The sequence below is a fragment of the Pan paniscus genome, chromosome 18, assembly GCF_029289425.2.
Source record: "Pan paniscus chromosome 18, NHGRI_mPanPan1-v2.0_pri, whole genome shotgun sequence".
Classification (NCBI taxonomy): Eukaryota; Metazoa; Chordata; class Mammalia; order Primates; family Hominidae; genus Pan; species Pan paniscus.
The window spans coordinates 58,003,159-58,017,855 of NC_073267.2; the positions used below are offsets into that span (position 1 = coordinate 58,003,159).

The window sequence follows — 14,697 nt, forward strand, 5'->3', positions numbered from 1 at the left end:
AGTGCTGGCATTTGCCCAACTAGGGAACTGGGGAAAAGAACTGCCGTCAGGGGACTGAAGAGGCAGTGGGATGGGCACAGAGCCACGGCAGCAGGGAACAGCTCGAGAGCCAGGCCGAGTTCTCTGCTGAGGGGCACCAGGCCTGAGTTTCAAGTTACTCAACTCCGAAATAGTTGGCCCCTTCCAGCATTTTCTGATTGGGGTGGATACTCCTGAAGCCCTGTTTGTGCAGGTCTTTGGACCTTTCTAAACAATCTGCAAATCCTTGCTAAAGACAGTAACACGTGTTACTCAAGACTCGATTTCAAAGGACGTAAATCCAACTGGAATGACCAGCTTAAGCAAGAAGTGTGTTAGAATACTGGGGTGTGGTGACGTCCGAGGAAGGGCTTTCCTGACAACGGGAACCCAAGGCTCATGCTGCCAGGAACCTCTCTCACGTCGCCGCTTCTTTCCTGCCACAGGTCGACTTCCCCCAGGGTGGAAAATGGCTTCTGACAGACCTGGGCCTGGCATCCCACGATTCCCACCACCACAGAGGAACTCCCCAGGAGTGACTTGGACTGGCGTAGGTTGGGCCAGCTGTCGGCCCTGGCCAGGAAGCCTGAGTGCATCTGGTATGCAGCCTGCGCCAGGTACCCCTCCCCGGACCTGTGTGCCCAGGATGCCATGTGCTGGAGCCTGGCAGGGGAGGGAGAAGGGAGTGGAGTGACCCCAGCCCCACCCCACTGTCCCACTGCAGGACAGTGGATTCCCGGCCTCTTACTGGTCCTGCTGCCAGATGCCGCAGTCAAGAAGGCACTGTCCTCCAGTTCAGTTGAGCAGACATTTATTAAGCACCTATCAAGTGCAAGGCACTGTGCTAGGCGCTGTGGGAAATACAGAGAACACAGGCGGTCCCTGCCCACGAGGAGCTCACAGTCTAGAAAGGGCAGCAAGACAGTACACAATCAGTGGCGGCAGCACCAGCCAGAGTGGCAAGTGCTCAAAGCAAGACACAAAGTGCTGTGCGGTCACAACATCATGGGGATGCTTCTGGCAGAAGCACTGGAAAGGAGACGAGGACTCAGGCTGGGCCTTCCAGGAGGGAAGCCATTTGGGAGAAGGGCATCTCTAGCGGAGAGAGATCCATCTGCAGAGCCCACAGGTCATGGGAAACATGTGGCCGCAGGGAGAGTTTGGGGACAGTCAAGTATGGCTGGGAGGTGGACAGCCACGGACACTAAGCTCAGGAGGTGTGAACTTCGTGGTCTGGTCAAACAGCCACTGCAGATCACTTCGCAGGAGGAGGGGTGACTAGAAGTGTGTTACTGGAAGGTAAATCTGGCCACACTGCAGCATCTGGACGGCAGAGGGCAGCGCTGGGAGGGGCCGGCCAGTTAGGGCCCACCACCCCTGGGTGTCTGAAAGTGGGAGTAGCGGGCAGGGGCCAGCAAAGCACGAGGGCAGAGCAGGGGACCATACGGAGGGTGGGTGTGGAAGGAGGGAGGGACCCCATGCAAGCTGCAGGTCTGGGGAGCCTGAGGATGCCATAGGGCTTCCTGGTAGAGTGGAAAGTGCACTCCTGAAGGTCAGGGCCAGTCACTACAGAGAGGGGACAGCGGGGAGAGGGACAGTGTGGCCCTAAGGGTGACTGCAGTTTCTCAACATGTGGTCCGTGGATCACCTGCATGGGAACTGCCTGGGGAATGCGCTCATTTGCAGATTCCCGGGCCTTCCTCCAGAACTACTGGGCAAGCATCTGCCGGGTCATGCCCGGTAACCTACATTCTTAACACCAGCTGCCCTCTCCACCACCACGAGCCCCAAAGGTGGGGAAAAGTCTGCAAACCACCTGCAGAGGAAGAATAGGGTGTTAAGGACTGGCTTTACGCAAAAAGAAGAGACAAAAAGAATGAGGGAGGTCTGGGAGTGAGGGAAGTGGGAAGCAGGGAAAGTCCGGTCAAGCCATGTGCACCAAGACAGAGCCCCAGCGCGGCCTTGCAGCCAGGCACCGGGCCGTCCCCAAGGGCTGCTCTCAGTCCGCTTTCACTTGGTGGGCGAAAGCCACATTTGCAAACTGGGAAGTGGAGAGTGGGAGGTGAGGGGAAGCACTAGCAATGAATGAAGAGGATTCTTCCGGGAATCAGGCTGTTTCAATCTAAAACATCCAAGATAAGTGGAAACACTGGGGAGGAAGGTGATGAACAGATGGAGGTGAGCCAGAGACACCGCCTGGGCAAGTTGGCCAGGAGGCGGGAGACGTGGGTCAGAGACACTGCAGGAACTGGGTGAGGACAAGGAGGTGCGAGGAAAGGGGTTGGGGGATGGTCCCACAGGCAGCCACACCTGAGGCGTGGGAGGCAGGTAGGAGCTGGGGGAGGGCGGGGAGAAGAGGGGTTTCTGTGTGTAGATCTGAGTCCTCCCTCACATCCCAGCCGTGCCACAAGCCGCATCGGCATGAGGCCGGCTCTCCCTTCTTCACTGGTCTCAAAAGCCACCCAGGCCCAAGTCCCGGCCAGACAGCCGAGCCTGCCTAGCAACGCTGACCGGCCGCCCAGGATGGCCCAGACACCTTCTGTCTCCTGAATGCAGCCTACAGGGGTTCAAACAGACTGCTTGCATTAAGGTCAGACGAGGCTCTTTTACTTCCAGAGACAGCGGCCTGGAGCCTCGGGAAGAATGTAGGCCCAGGAATCACCCAGCCCCTCAGGACAACCTCTCTGAGCAACAGACATCCTCCCTGTTGAATGAGAGTGACATCTCTGCCCTGCCACCTACTTTACATGGATGCCACGAAGTGGGAGAGCCTGAGCAGTAGACAGGGAAGCGGCGAGCGGCCCCACTGCAGGAGGTAGACAGGCTACAGATACTTATGCAGCAGCCACACTGAGGCTAGTACTGGAGGAGGCTGAGAACCAGTAATGAGTTCTTAATGGTTTGATAATTTGGGTTTTTAAATATTAAATATTAAATATCAGGGGTTTCGGAAGGAATGATGAATTCCGTCTCATGCTGTAACTCATGAAGGCAACCAATGAGCAATCCTTCCTTCCCATAGCCGAGAAAGGGAAAGGGGACAGGCCAATCCCTCTGAAGCAGTAAGTCAGAACACGAAGACTTACAGAACTCAAACATCAAAGGTCAAGTAGCTTCTAGCCAGGAAAAGTGGTGGCCCCCTCAGCCTAGCCAGCACCAACCAGCATGGGTGGAGACTCAGCCTGGCAGTAAGAGCATCTCCTGGGTTTCCTGTGAAGCAGAGGAGAAATAGTGGGTCAGCCAGGCTGCTGGACTGAACCGTGAGCCAGAAGGCCAGAATCACTGCAAGACAGCTCCAGCCCGCACACCTCAGTTGTGCTTTTGAAAACAGGTGCAAAGCTGAGGCATGGGAGCTGTGACTGAAGTCGCCCTCCTGGCTGGCCTCATCTTCTACCTCTGCTTCCACAGCTGGGTGACTTGGCCATAGGCCCAAACAATGGACAACCAGTTCCACATTAGGAGGCATCACGGACGCATCTGAGAGGAAACATGATTGAAGGACAAGCTTGGCCTCATGGAGGGCTCTGGATTCATCCCTTGAAGAACGCAGTGATCAAACAAAACCAAGAAGCAGGCCTGGAGGGAGCACTCTGGGATGCCCCCAAGTCCCCTCACCATTTACAAACCAGCACTGAGTTCTCAGCCTCCGCTCCTCAGGACCAGGAGACAAGATCCGGACAGGCAGGACAGGCAGCAAGCCGACTGTGAGCAGCCTGGGGGCGCAGGTGTAAAATACAAAGCCCTTTGAAGGTCCAGACAATAAGAGTAAAGATGTTAAGATTGCCCAGGAAAAGAACTTCACTGACACTGAATTTGGGCAACACCTAGAACAGACAATATTAAGATATCAATTCTGAGAAAGACTCACAGGAAAGGCTGTTTAGGAGGACACTAGAGACAAACACAGGGAAAATAAATACAGGGGCTCTGGGATCCCCCCACAGAAGCTACTAATGCTATTTATTGGCTTGGGTCACTTTTGAGAATAGAAAACCATTTTTTGGCAAAGCTGTACAAACTCCACATCAGGGCGTCTCCTGCAGTTGGGGACACAAGATGGCCACAGTGACCGGGCTCTTCATTAAACTTCCTCATAACCCGCTACGGTGTTCAGAAGCTAAGACGTGACTTCCAGAGCCAGGCCAGGCATGTGGAGGCCCCTGACTGTGGGCGTTGTCAAGCCCTGGCTGGGGAGCCTGCTGCCTGCCCGGCCACTCCTCAGCTGTGGCTGTGGCTGTGGGCATGGCCGGACGGCGTGCACACTGGGCCGTCCCCTTTTGCGCAGGGTGGAAGGGGGAAGGAGGGTGGGACTCCATGGGCTCCACAATGTCTTCTAGCCCTGGTATTCTGTGAGTCTAACTTTGCCCTGGTCATTCACCATGGCTAGGCACCAAGTGCCATCTAGTGGCACTGCGGGTCCACTTTCACAACACTCCAACCAAAGACTGCAGAACAAACCAACTCTTACCCACTTTAACTCCGGGGGTGAGGGCAGAGGAGGCTGGAAGGGTGAGCACACTTCATGGTAGTGACGGGACATACTCATCTCAAGAAAATATACTTTAAGAGGTCTTGCTTTCCTTAAGAAAGCAACTCTTTTTATTTATTTATAAAGGCTAACCATATCCATTTGTCAATATTTTCGGCTTTAAGGAAAATAGTTTAAAAAACATAAAAAGGTAAATACACTCAAGAGTAACTGCTATTAAACAGTTCTGAACAGGCAGAAAATGTAGACTTTCCTTTAACAGAAAATGTTAAATCTGTAATAGCAGCATAATTTATATATAGAAAAAAGCTGGTTTTGAAAACCCAGATTTATACCCAAAACATTTTTTTTCTGTACAACTGCGTTTACACTGGGAAATAAGTTTCTTCACATTATGTTCATTCCCATCAGGTACAGGTGTGAGCTTGAGTTTGATCAGCCAGCCCTGAGCGCAAGCTCAGCGCTCAGCACAATCTTCAATCCAACACCATGGCAGAAAGCGCATTTAGATCTTTCATGTATGGGTGGGCCACCAAGATCTGGTCTATTTTCAGTCTTTGCTCTGAGTCAGGGAAGATCTTCAGAAGGGCTTCCCTCAGCTCGTTGGTTTCTGCAGAAGATCTCTGAGCTGGCATGGGCAGGTTCTGCTGGAGATTGGGGAGGGCTGGCAGCAGTGGGAAGCGGGGCTGCTGAGGGAGCCAGTGGCTTGAAGGGGCTCCCTGAATCCGGGTCGGAGGCTGGTGGCTGGTGCTGGCTGCCTGGGTGCCAGGGACTCTGAAGCTGGGGTCAAACATGCCCACATTTGGCAGGACACTGAGTAGGGGCTGCATATCTCTGTGAATGGAAGTGAGTCCTGGTGAGTTGGGTTATAAGTAAACAAAAAATCATAGAGCTATTTAAGAAGGTACCTGCGGCAGGCCTTGAGGCTCAGGATGCCGCTCCCTGGCTTCCAAAGGCAGGATGCAAGACTGAGGTGGAGATGGTGCCATGAGACACCCACAGGGGAGCCTGCGGGGATTTCACTGACATCACCTCAAGGCGTGCCAGGGAATCAATGCACTCTATGAGGGAGCACCACCCTCCCAGGTCTTCTGCTGTGAGGACTGACCCCATCCAGCTGTTTGGCTCTAACCAGGGTACGCTTGGGAGCTTTCAAAAGGTTTAACAGGGTCTTACTCTTCTGAAGATTTTGATTTTGTGCAGGACCCTGATTAATAGAAATTAGAAGAGACTCCTTTTGGGGAGAGTGGCAGTCCCCACCAACTCAGTCTAGATGAGGTGTGGGTGGGTGCCCACACTTGTACGCACATGGGTGTGTGCGAGTATGTGTGTACAGGGAGGGCATCTGTATCGCTGAAAAGCCTCCCACTGGACTCGGCCTGCAGGCGAGAAATGAGGCTAACTGAAGTTTCCCCAACTTCAAAAGCTCAACTAACTTCAACAGCCCCTCTGTGATGGAAGTGATTCCCAACTTCTTAACCGATTTGTGAGCTGCTCCACAAAGAGCCACCAAGTGAGAGTGAAAAGGCAGGCAGGACAGACCCCGTGCCAGGTTGCTCAAGGAGCAGGAGCAAGCAGAGGACTCTCCTTCTGGTAACTCTGACCCGCCGACCTGATTGATGCTCTGACACAGGCCTCGGGCCTGAAGCCCAGCAGGGGATTTCCACGTTCAGATGTGGGGAAGCAAAATGAGATGGACTGATGAGCACAGCAGGTGTGGAAAATGGCTGCCATTCTCTTCATGTGGGTAGAAAAGCATGGCGTTTGGGAATTAAGTCCTCGTCTGTGTCATAAAACCCAAAGGCTCAAAAGAGAAATGATTCACAAGACCAGGGAGTTGAAATTGTAGTGGTCTCCTAGGTAGAAGAGACCACCATGTAAAAAAAGAAACCCATCACCACCTACCACTGAATCCAAACCTACAACTCCCAGTGGTTCCTGTTGCAAATGGAAAAGATCAGCTGGAAAGTGTGACTGCCTAAAAATGCTGAGAGAGCTGTGTGTCTTCCTCTCAGCTTAGACCCCCCATCACACCCCCATGCAAATACCAGCTGGGAATGCACAGAAGTGCAGCCTGGTTTAGTTTTTAAAAAGAGTAAACATCAGTCATGGGGTCATATGATCTCCCTGTTAGGTTCACAGGAATCTTTAGTTAATGTCTGTTACCTAAGAATTATGAAAACAGAAACAACCACTAACAAGGTGTCCTAAAAACAAAACAAACCCAAACTACAACAAAGAAAACCTAAACTACCAAATCATTTTCAGATAAATATTGAATACTGGCTTTTCCATTCAGTGAAGGTAGAAAGTAATGGTCAGTTCCCCCAGGCAGTGATTCCTAAGTAGTAAGGAAATTAATATAAGCATAACATGTTCAAAGCAAATGACTTTAGAAAGTGAATGTAAAAGGACACTCACACATACAAAATGACCCCATCAGGCACTCGTGATTCAGAGGGAGAGCTCTCACACATACATGATGAAACTAAGTAGTATTCGCCAGTAAGTGACCACCAGCTTGGAAAACTAGCTTTGTTTTTTTGTTTGTTTTTGAGACAGAGTCTTGCTCTGTAACCCAGGGTGGAGTGTAGTGGCGCGATCTCGGCTCACTGCAACCTCCGCCTCCCAGGTTCAAGTGATTCTCCTGCCTCAGCCTCCCAAGCAGCTGGGATTACAGGCACGCACCACCACACCCAGCTAATTTTTGCATTTTTAGTAGAGCCAGGGTTTCACCATGTTGGCCAGGATGGTCTCGAACTCCTGACCTCAAGTTATCTACCTGCCTCGGCCTCACAAAGTGCTGGGATTACAGGCGTGAGCCACCAAACCCGGCTTTGTCTTTTTAAACCTACAAAAAGGCTGGGCGCAGTGGCTCACGCCTGTAATCCCAGCACTTTAGGAGGCCGAGGCGGGTGGATCACCTGAGGTCAGGAGTTCGAGACCAGCCTGGCTAACATGGCAAAACCCCGTTTCTGCTAAAAAAAAAAAATACAAAAAATTAGCCAGGCGTGGTGGTGTGCACCTGTAATCCCAGCTACTTGGGAGGCTGAGGCAGGAGAATTACTTGAACCTGGGAGGCGGAGGTTGCAGTGAGCCAAGATCACGCCATTGTACTCCAACCTGGGCAACAAGAGTGAAATTCCATCTCAAAAAAAATAAATCAATAAAAATAAACCCACAAAAAAAGTTTGGCTCCTGTCTTTTCCTAGGATGAAAACTGAAAGGACTATAGTTGAAAATCCGGGATGCTTGCTACATTAGCTTCCAAATATATGAAACCAGCACTAAATTTAAGGCTTAAAAAAAAAATTTTGGCCAGGCATGGTGGCTCATGCCTATAATCCCAACACTTTGGGAGGCTGAGGAAGGCGGATTCCTTGAGCTCAGGAGTTTCAGACCAGCCTGGGCAACATGGTAAGACCCTGTCTCTACTAAAAATACAAAAAAAGAGCTGGGCATGGTGGTATGCGCCTGTGGTCCCAGCTACTCGGGAGGCTAAGGTGGGAGGATCGCTGAAGCCCAGTGGGGCAAAGGTTGCAGTGAGCCGAAATCACGCCACTGCATTCCAGCCTGGGTGACAGAGGAAGACCTTGTCTCAAAAAAAAAAAAATAATAATTTTTTTAATGTCATTTTTAGTCTGTAAAGACAGCACTTGCACTAAAGCACAAAGAATTGAAATAGAAGTTTTAATACAAGACAATCTGTAAAAGGAAATACCTAAGACAGACTTCCTTCTGAAGAAACTCCTCTAATCGAGGTCCACTTCTTCCCAGAGGATCATCAGGAACCATAAATATGTCCCCCACGAACGTGTACTGCAGCAGCCTACAACACAGAACACCATGAGGCTGAGAGACAGGGTCCTCACTGCCCAGGGCCTGCGTAAGGATCCCAAAGCAGCCACCTGATGCCAAAGCAACGGTCAGGTCAGCCTACAAATCCTAAGACTGCTCAACTGCCTAAAAGCGGGGAAAACACCCAAGTCAAACCCTTTTAATTTCTGTTTTGGACACAAAAACAATAGTCAGAACGTTTTATCAGCTGGCCCTCAAATTTCTCATTAAGACTTGCAGATTTGTACTGGGCTTAGGAAGCCGCTTCTTCTTCTAATATAACTTTCAATATAACTTTGAAAAATAAGATTTAAAGACTGTCAGCTTAGGACACAAATGCTGAACAAATGTTTAATTTTTGAATAAAACTGGTAATAAATGTGTCCATAAGCAAATCCACTGAAAATAATATTTTTAAAAAGGAAAACCATATATGAATAAAGGAAATCTGAGGTCTTTAGACCACTATTTATCATATCAGGGGAAAACAGAAAATAAAATAATTTTTAAAAGTCCAAGTGCCTGTGCTTGTTGTCCAGGTCTCCTTTCTACCTTGTTTTTGTGAATGCTGAAAGCAACAGCTTGGCTGGAGAACACCAGTCTTGACTGCATTTAAACCCTCCATGCATACATGGATGAGTGTCAATAAATACTGACAATGAGCCCAGGCAGAGGTCCAACAGAAACATGCCCTACAAGATTAGTAGCTCATTAACTGTGCCCAGAAGGTCAAAGACCAATTCTTGGTTCAGCTATCAACAACAGCTTTTTAACAGCATAGGTGTCAAAATGCATACAGTAATTAACTCTCACCTGGGCATTCATAACACAGAATCTTTTTCTAAAATCTTCTAATAATTTAGGAAAATATAAATAACAGGCAAGGTGCAACTGTGAAATCCCAACAGGGATAAATATCTAGTTATGCTAACTATATTGCGAGTTTTACTATGTATTAGTTATACTTAGTGTGGGGCATGCTTACTTTATGTTTTAAGATTTCTGGCCTATATCACTTGTCCCTGGCACTATCATAGACTCTTGCTTTCTATTTTAAATAACTGGTCAGGTGATACTTGTTAACCAAAAGTCCTAGAAGCCAGTGCCCACTGATCTTAGGGCATTTTTCAGCAGTGGACACATTCATAGTATTATTACAAATGAAAAACAGCAGTGAATGCTAAACTCTTGACATAACTTTGTTTTATTTTGGATGATATCTAAAGATGTTTTCAATATAGATTATTAAACTATGACTGTAAAAACCTCCAGAAAAGCATCAGATACTAAAAAGTGGAAATATTCTCTCCAGACCATGAAGAAGTGAAAGCCCAGTCAGCACACATTGCTTTCGGTCCTTTCCTCTTGCTGGAATTCCAGTTGTCATCAAGTTCACCCTTTCACTTCACAGCTGAGTAAAATAGGAGGCCGTTTGTGCTCCATCACACTTAACTGTGCCTCCTGCTTCATGCAACAAAACTCTGATGCCCTAGAAGACTGCAGTGACAGCAGAGCATGCCCACACTCATCACTGCCAGCTCTGCTGCTCTGTGCTGGGCCCCCGCTTACCTGGAGGGGCCAGCCACCTATGAAGTGGGAGTGCAGCACAGTCTTATGATACTTTGGTCCCCTATATTGCCTTCTGTGGAGCCAAGGAATATAGAAAACAAAACGAACAAAATGCACACAGAAACAAACAATTAAAAACAAAACTTTTCTGACCAAAGACAAAGAAGAAAATATTACCTTTTTGTAATAATTTCTCTCCAAGAGACTGACTCATTCACAAATTCTCTGAAATTATCATTTGTCACAATTATGCCACCAGTTTTGTCCGCTAAGTGTAGTAGAAACCTATGGTAATATAAGAGAGTTTAAAATCAGCAACAGGCATCCTTGGCTTAGAGAAGCCATGTTATAAGAAGAGAATATTTCCTCTTCATAGGAAAACCATCAAAGAATTTAACCAAGGCTAGGCCACAGAAAAGTTTAGCCCCTATCAACTGAAGATCAATCAGAATGGTGAATATCTCTAAAATTAGCGTGATTACAAAATAGATTGTCTTTCATACAATTTCTTTTGTTAAATGATCTCAACTATAATTTATTCAAAAGTTGTATTATCAATAAACAGTGTTAATAAGAATGCATGAGGACCAGAGCAGAGAATGAGAGCTGACAAGCCTGTGAAATCATTATTCAGATTTAAGTTACTGAGCAACAGTATTTTGGTTCTAAGATTAGCTGCTTAGTACAATCAGCCTTACAATTCTTTTTCCTTTTTAAAAATTCATAGGTTCAAGCCGAGTGTGGTGGCTCACGCCTGTAATCCCAACACTTTGGGAGGTTGAGGTGGGCGGATCATTCAAGCCCAGGAGTTTGAGACCAGTCTGGGCAACATGGTGAAACCCCGTCTCTACAAAAAAATACAAAAAATTAGCCGGGTGTTCCCTGTAGTCCCAGCTACTCAGGAGGCTGAGGTGGAGGATCAGCTGAGCCCAGGCAGGTGGAGGGTGCAGTGAGCCAAGATCGTGCCACTACATTCCAGCCTGGACAACAGAACGAGACTGCTTCAAAAAAAAAAAAAAAAAAAAAAATTCATAGGTTCACACTGCTCTGATTTAAAAAGAGGTATCTAGAATTGCCATTTTGTTTAGACTAAGTTATAGATTCACTCAAATGGAAGATATGACAGGATACATGGTGATAAAAAAGGGAAAGGATGAAGCAGTAAAGAAGACTTCCATTTCACTGCTGATTATTCATGCTTAGACCCTCTTAATAAGAAATCTGTGAGGATGTGAATTTTATCCCTTAAATTAGGGTGACCACATTTGTCTACGGCAATGTAGACAAATATAATAAAAAATAAATTAAGGGACTCACTGGAATTAAAGGTAAAGACAACTGCTTTTACTAGCAGTGATGAGTACTTAATGGGGATTTTAAAAACCTCATTAGTTTCAGAGATCTTAGAAAACCTTAGAAAGTAAATATGATTTAGTTCTTTGGCTTTATTAAATAACATTTTACAAATGATTTCTAACTGGTGTGAGTTGTAAGTGGTAATGTTTGCCCAGAAGTATTAACAAAAATAGGCAGTAAGGCTTCTGAGTTCATGTACCATGAATGAGAACATATACGCATGTTCTCTAAAAACCCAAAAAGCCGTATCAGCCAAGCAAGAGCTTAGTCTGCATACTTGTACGTGTGTTCCAATGCTGCTGGTGTTAGAATGAAGCTGCTGTGTTAAAGGACCTGAGCCCTGCAGGGTCCCTGCCCGTGTCACAGAGCTGAGCAGGAAGTGTCCTTCCATTCCGCCTTCTAGTACTTCTCACCTATCCCCCCCGGCACCCAAATATGGTATCCTCTTTCGGCTCTTCCATGCCACCTGAGTCTCACCCATCAGATCTGGTCTTGCATACCAGCCTGGTGCAGGGCAAGGGACTGTCAATGAGAAGGCCCTTTTGGTGAATGAATATATGTCTGCTGTGGTCCCAAGCCCCCCATCCCTCTGCCCAGGCCCTCTTTTCATCTCTTACCCATTTGACTATCATTCACTAGCTTGGGTCACAAGCTAAACACTATCTTCAATGGAGTGGTGTTTTGGTGGAACACAGGCGAAAACACCAGGGTTGTTGTTAGTGCTATAAGCCAGATGAAAATAAACAGGGCAAATGCAGGGGAGAAAAGAATAAACAGCTACCACTAGGCTACCAAATACCAGTAGACTTGCTACTAATTTCATACCATGAGGAGGATTTTAAAAACTGGTCCTATTTCCATTGGTTAAGTTTGGAACCTTCTCTTATTCAACCACAGCAAAACTCCCTTCTGTTACTTATGCACACGTCTTCTCAAAATTCTTTAGGGCAGAAGGTGCATCTGAATCATGCATGTCCCGAGAACCTACCTCGGTGTATCAGATTTGGTTAGTGCTCAATAAAGTTTTTAGAAAAAATTTAAAAAGGGCCAGGTGCAGTGACTCATGCCTGTAATCCCAGCACTTTGGGAGGCCGAGATGGGTGGATCATCTGAGGTCAGGAGTTTGAGACCAGCCTTACCAACATAGTGAAACCCTATCTCTACTAAAAATACAAAAATTAGCCAGGCCCGTGGTGGTACATGCCTGTAATCCCAGCTACTTGGGAAGCTGAGACAGGAGAACGGCTAGAACCTGAGAGGCGGAGGTTGTAATGAGCCGAGATTGTACCATTGCACTCCAGCCTGGGTGACACAGTGAAACTCTATCTCAAAAACAAAACAAAATATTTAAAAGGTACAGACTAAATCTTGGTGACTCAGATGCACTAGTACCTGCTTCCTGAGTTATATGCCAAGCTAAGAAATGCAGGCTTATAGGCCGGGTGTGGTGGCTCACACCTGTAATCTCAGCACTTTGGGAGGCCAAGGTGGGCAGATCACCTGAGGTCAGGAGTTCAAGACCACCCTGGCCAACATGGAAAAACCCCATCTCACTGCAACCTGCTAAACTAAAAATACAAAAATTAGCTGGGCATGGTGGTGCTTGCCTGTAATCCCAGCTACTTGGGAGGCTGAGGCAGGAGAATCGCTTGAACCCAGGAGGCAGAGGTTGCAGTGAGCTGAGATTGCGCCACTGCACTCCAGTCTGCGTTGACAGAGTAAGACTCCATCTCAAGAAAAAAAAAAAAGAAAGAAAAGAAATGCAGCTTACTCCTATCACAGTAGGGTCAGTTCAGACACTTCTATTATGTAGAAGAAACCCTGAGGACCCAGGCATTACAATAATAGGCTAAGTCACTGACCAAAAGTAGACTGAGAGGAGATAATATTTGAAACCATTTTCAAGCCTGCCACACTAAGACAAGACAAACATTACTTTTAGCACCTACCAACCAGAGACTACAATATCTGCTTTTACTTATAGATTTTCAGCCATGTTTTACTAAAACACAAAGAGTTTCTTCTGTGGTGTTTCTAAAAACTATGTAGCAAATATCACTGAGCATATCACCTTAATGACCATAAATATTAAACCCACTGCATCAAGCAGGTCCTCTAAAAGTGTGGACCTGTCCAGCAGAGCAGGTGGCTGGCTCCTCACCACCCCACTCCAACCTTAGGAAGGAGAATGGCCTTTCATACCTGTCATCATGAGAAGCAATTCTTTCTCCAAAGACCATCCGGGCAGGAGTTAAAGATAATATTCCGAGCTCCTGGAGCTGGGTTAAGAAGTGCTGTTCTGTTCATGGAATAAGTTGAATATACATTCAGAAAAGGGCTATCTTCCCAAATGTATCAAGAAATGAAAGTACACTCAAATGTTTCACTTGGAGAGCTGTAGAAAACCTTTTTTCTATTGACTCAATTTTACTAACTCACTAGGAATTAAACAAAACCAAGCAAGACCCATACTAAGGCAAAAACAACATATGAACTAACTTCAGTTATTTTTTAAACATAAGATTAAACTCATTTGCTTCTCAAGAATAGTAGGCCAGGCACGGTGGCTCACGCCTGTAATCCCAGCACTTTGGGAGGCTGAGGCAGGTGGATTACTTAAGGTCAGGAGTTCAAGACCAGACTGGCCAACATGATGAAACCCTGTCTCTACTAAAAATACAAAATTAGCCAGGTGTGGTGGCGCGTGCCTGTAATCCCAGTTACTCAGGAGGCTGAGGCAGGAGAATCGCTTGAACCCGGGAGGCAGAGGTTGCAGTGAGCTGAGACGGCACTGCTGCACTCCAGCCTGGGTATTTAATGAAGCCTACCATCAAAAACTCTTTCAGAGCTATACTACAAGAAGTAGAGGACAAAGAGAGGGATGATAAGAGACCCTGAGAGAGGGTAGGGGTGAGGCTAGGGCAGATCTAGGGATAGGAGGGACAAATGGTTCTACCACAAGAAAGATCCCTATGCCAAGAGTCTGTTGAAGCCTCCTCCTACTGGCCTCCTATCTAAATTCTCAAAGGTGTCCATACAAATATTTGCCAGTTTTCATGGGGGTGGGTGATGACAGTGGAGAATGGAGGGTCAAAGCTACATTTTAGAAAACCAGTAATGGGAAAAAGCAGCTAAAAGCTCAGGGCCTGAGATTCCCACACCTGCATTCCCTACAATGGTACTCACCACTGACTTAAGCAATGCAGAGCACGTAAGCACTAAGAGACTCCTTCGGCAGGGCGTGGTGGCTCCTGCCTGTAATCCCAGCACTTTGGGAGGCTGAGGTGGGTGGATAACAAGGTCAGGAGTTTGAGACCAGCTTGGCCAATATGATGAAACCCTGTTTCTACTAAAAATACAAAAATTAGCCGGGCGTGGTGGTGCGTGCCTGCAGTCCCAGCTACTTGGGAGGCTGAAGCAGAAGAATC

The 14,697-nt window shown here is 47.3% G+C and overlaps 1 protein-coding gene across 1 annotated transcript in view; it reads right to left on the minus strand.

Moving 5' to 3' along the window:
- Window positions 1-812: 812 nt before the first annotated feature.
- The window catches only part of N4BP1 (NEDD4 binding protein 1), a 71,493-nt gene continuing 57,608 nt past the window's right edge, over window positions 813-14,697 (minus strand). The window contains exons 4-7 of the mRNA XM_003819804.6: window positions 13,472-13,568; window positions 10,091-10,198; window positions 8,229-8,336; window positions 813-5,341 (exon numbers count right to left, since the gene is read on the minus strand). Coding sequence (XP_003819852.1) covers window positions 4,984-5,341; window positions 8,229-8,336; window positions 10,091-10,198; window positions 13,472-13,568 — 671 coding nt within the window. The 3' untranslated portion in view covers window positions 813-4,983. The remainder of the gene's footprint in view (window positions 5,342-8,228; window positions 8,337-10,090; window positions 10,199-13,471; window positions 13,569-14,697) is intronic.